General features: G+C 48.2%; 1 protein-coding gene across 1 annotated transcript in view; it reads right to left on the reverse strand.

Moving 5' to 3' along the window:
• Positions 1-251, reverse strand: part of LOC117940246 (zinc finger protein 425-like) — a 4,647-nt gene that overhangs the window by 2,896 nt on the left and 1,500 nt on the right. The window contains exon 2 of the mRNA XM_034865592.1: positions 1-251. This exon is cut by the window's left edge and continues 355 nt beyond it; it is cut by the window's right edge and continues 150 nt beyond it. Coding sequence (XP_034721483.1) covers positions 1-144 — 144 coding nt within the window. The 5' untranslated portion in view covers positions 145-251.

Below are 251 nucleotides of genomic sequence, written 5' to 3' on the forward strand. Positions count from 1 at the left end.
GGTCTCCTTCCAATCAGCACTGTCATCAGTCTCAGGTTCAGAAGAGAGTCTAGTCTGGTCTTCAGTCTCTGGTTGTAAAAGTGGATACGAGTTCCTGGCTGGTTCTGGTCCTCCACAGTCCTCTCCATCAGCTTCTGTTTCCATATGTTGAGTGTGTCTTTGATGAAGCTGGGAGGACTGAGCTTCCTCTTCATCATCTTCACTCTTCACAGGGACAGGAGTGAATGAGAACTTGGTGATATCAGCCTCCT

The sequence above is a fragment of the Etheostoma cragini genome, unplaced genomic scaffold, assembly GCF_013103735.1.
Source record: "Etheostoma cragini isolate CJK2018 unplaced genomic scaffold, CSU_Ecrag_1.0 ScbMSFa_2025, whole genome shotgun sequence".
NCBI classification, from domain to species: Eukaryota; Metazoa; Chordata; class Actinopteri; order Perciformes; family Percidae; genus Etheostoma; species Etheostoma cragini.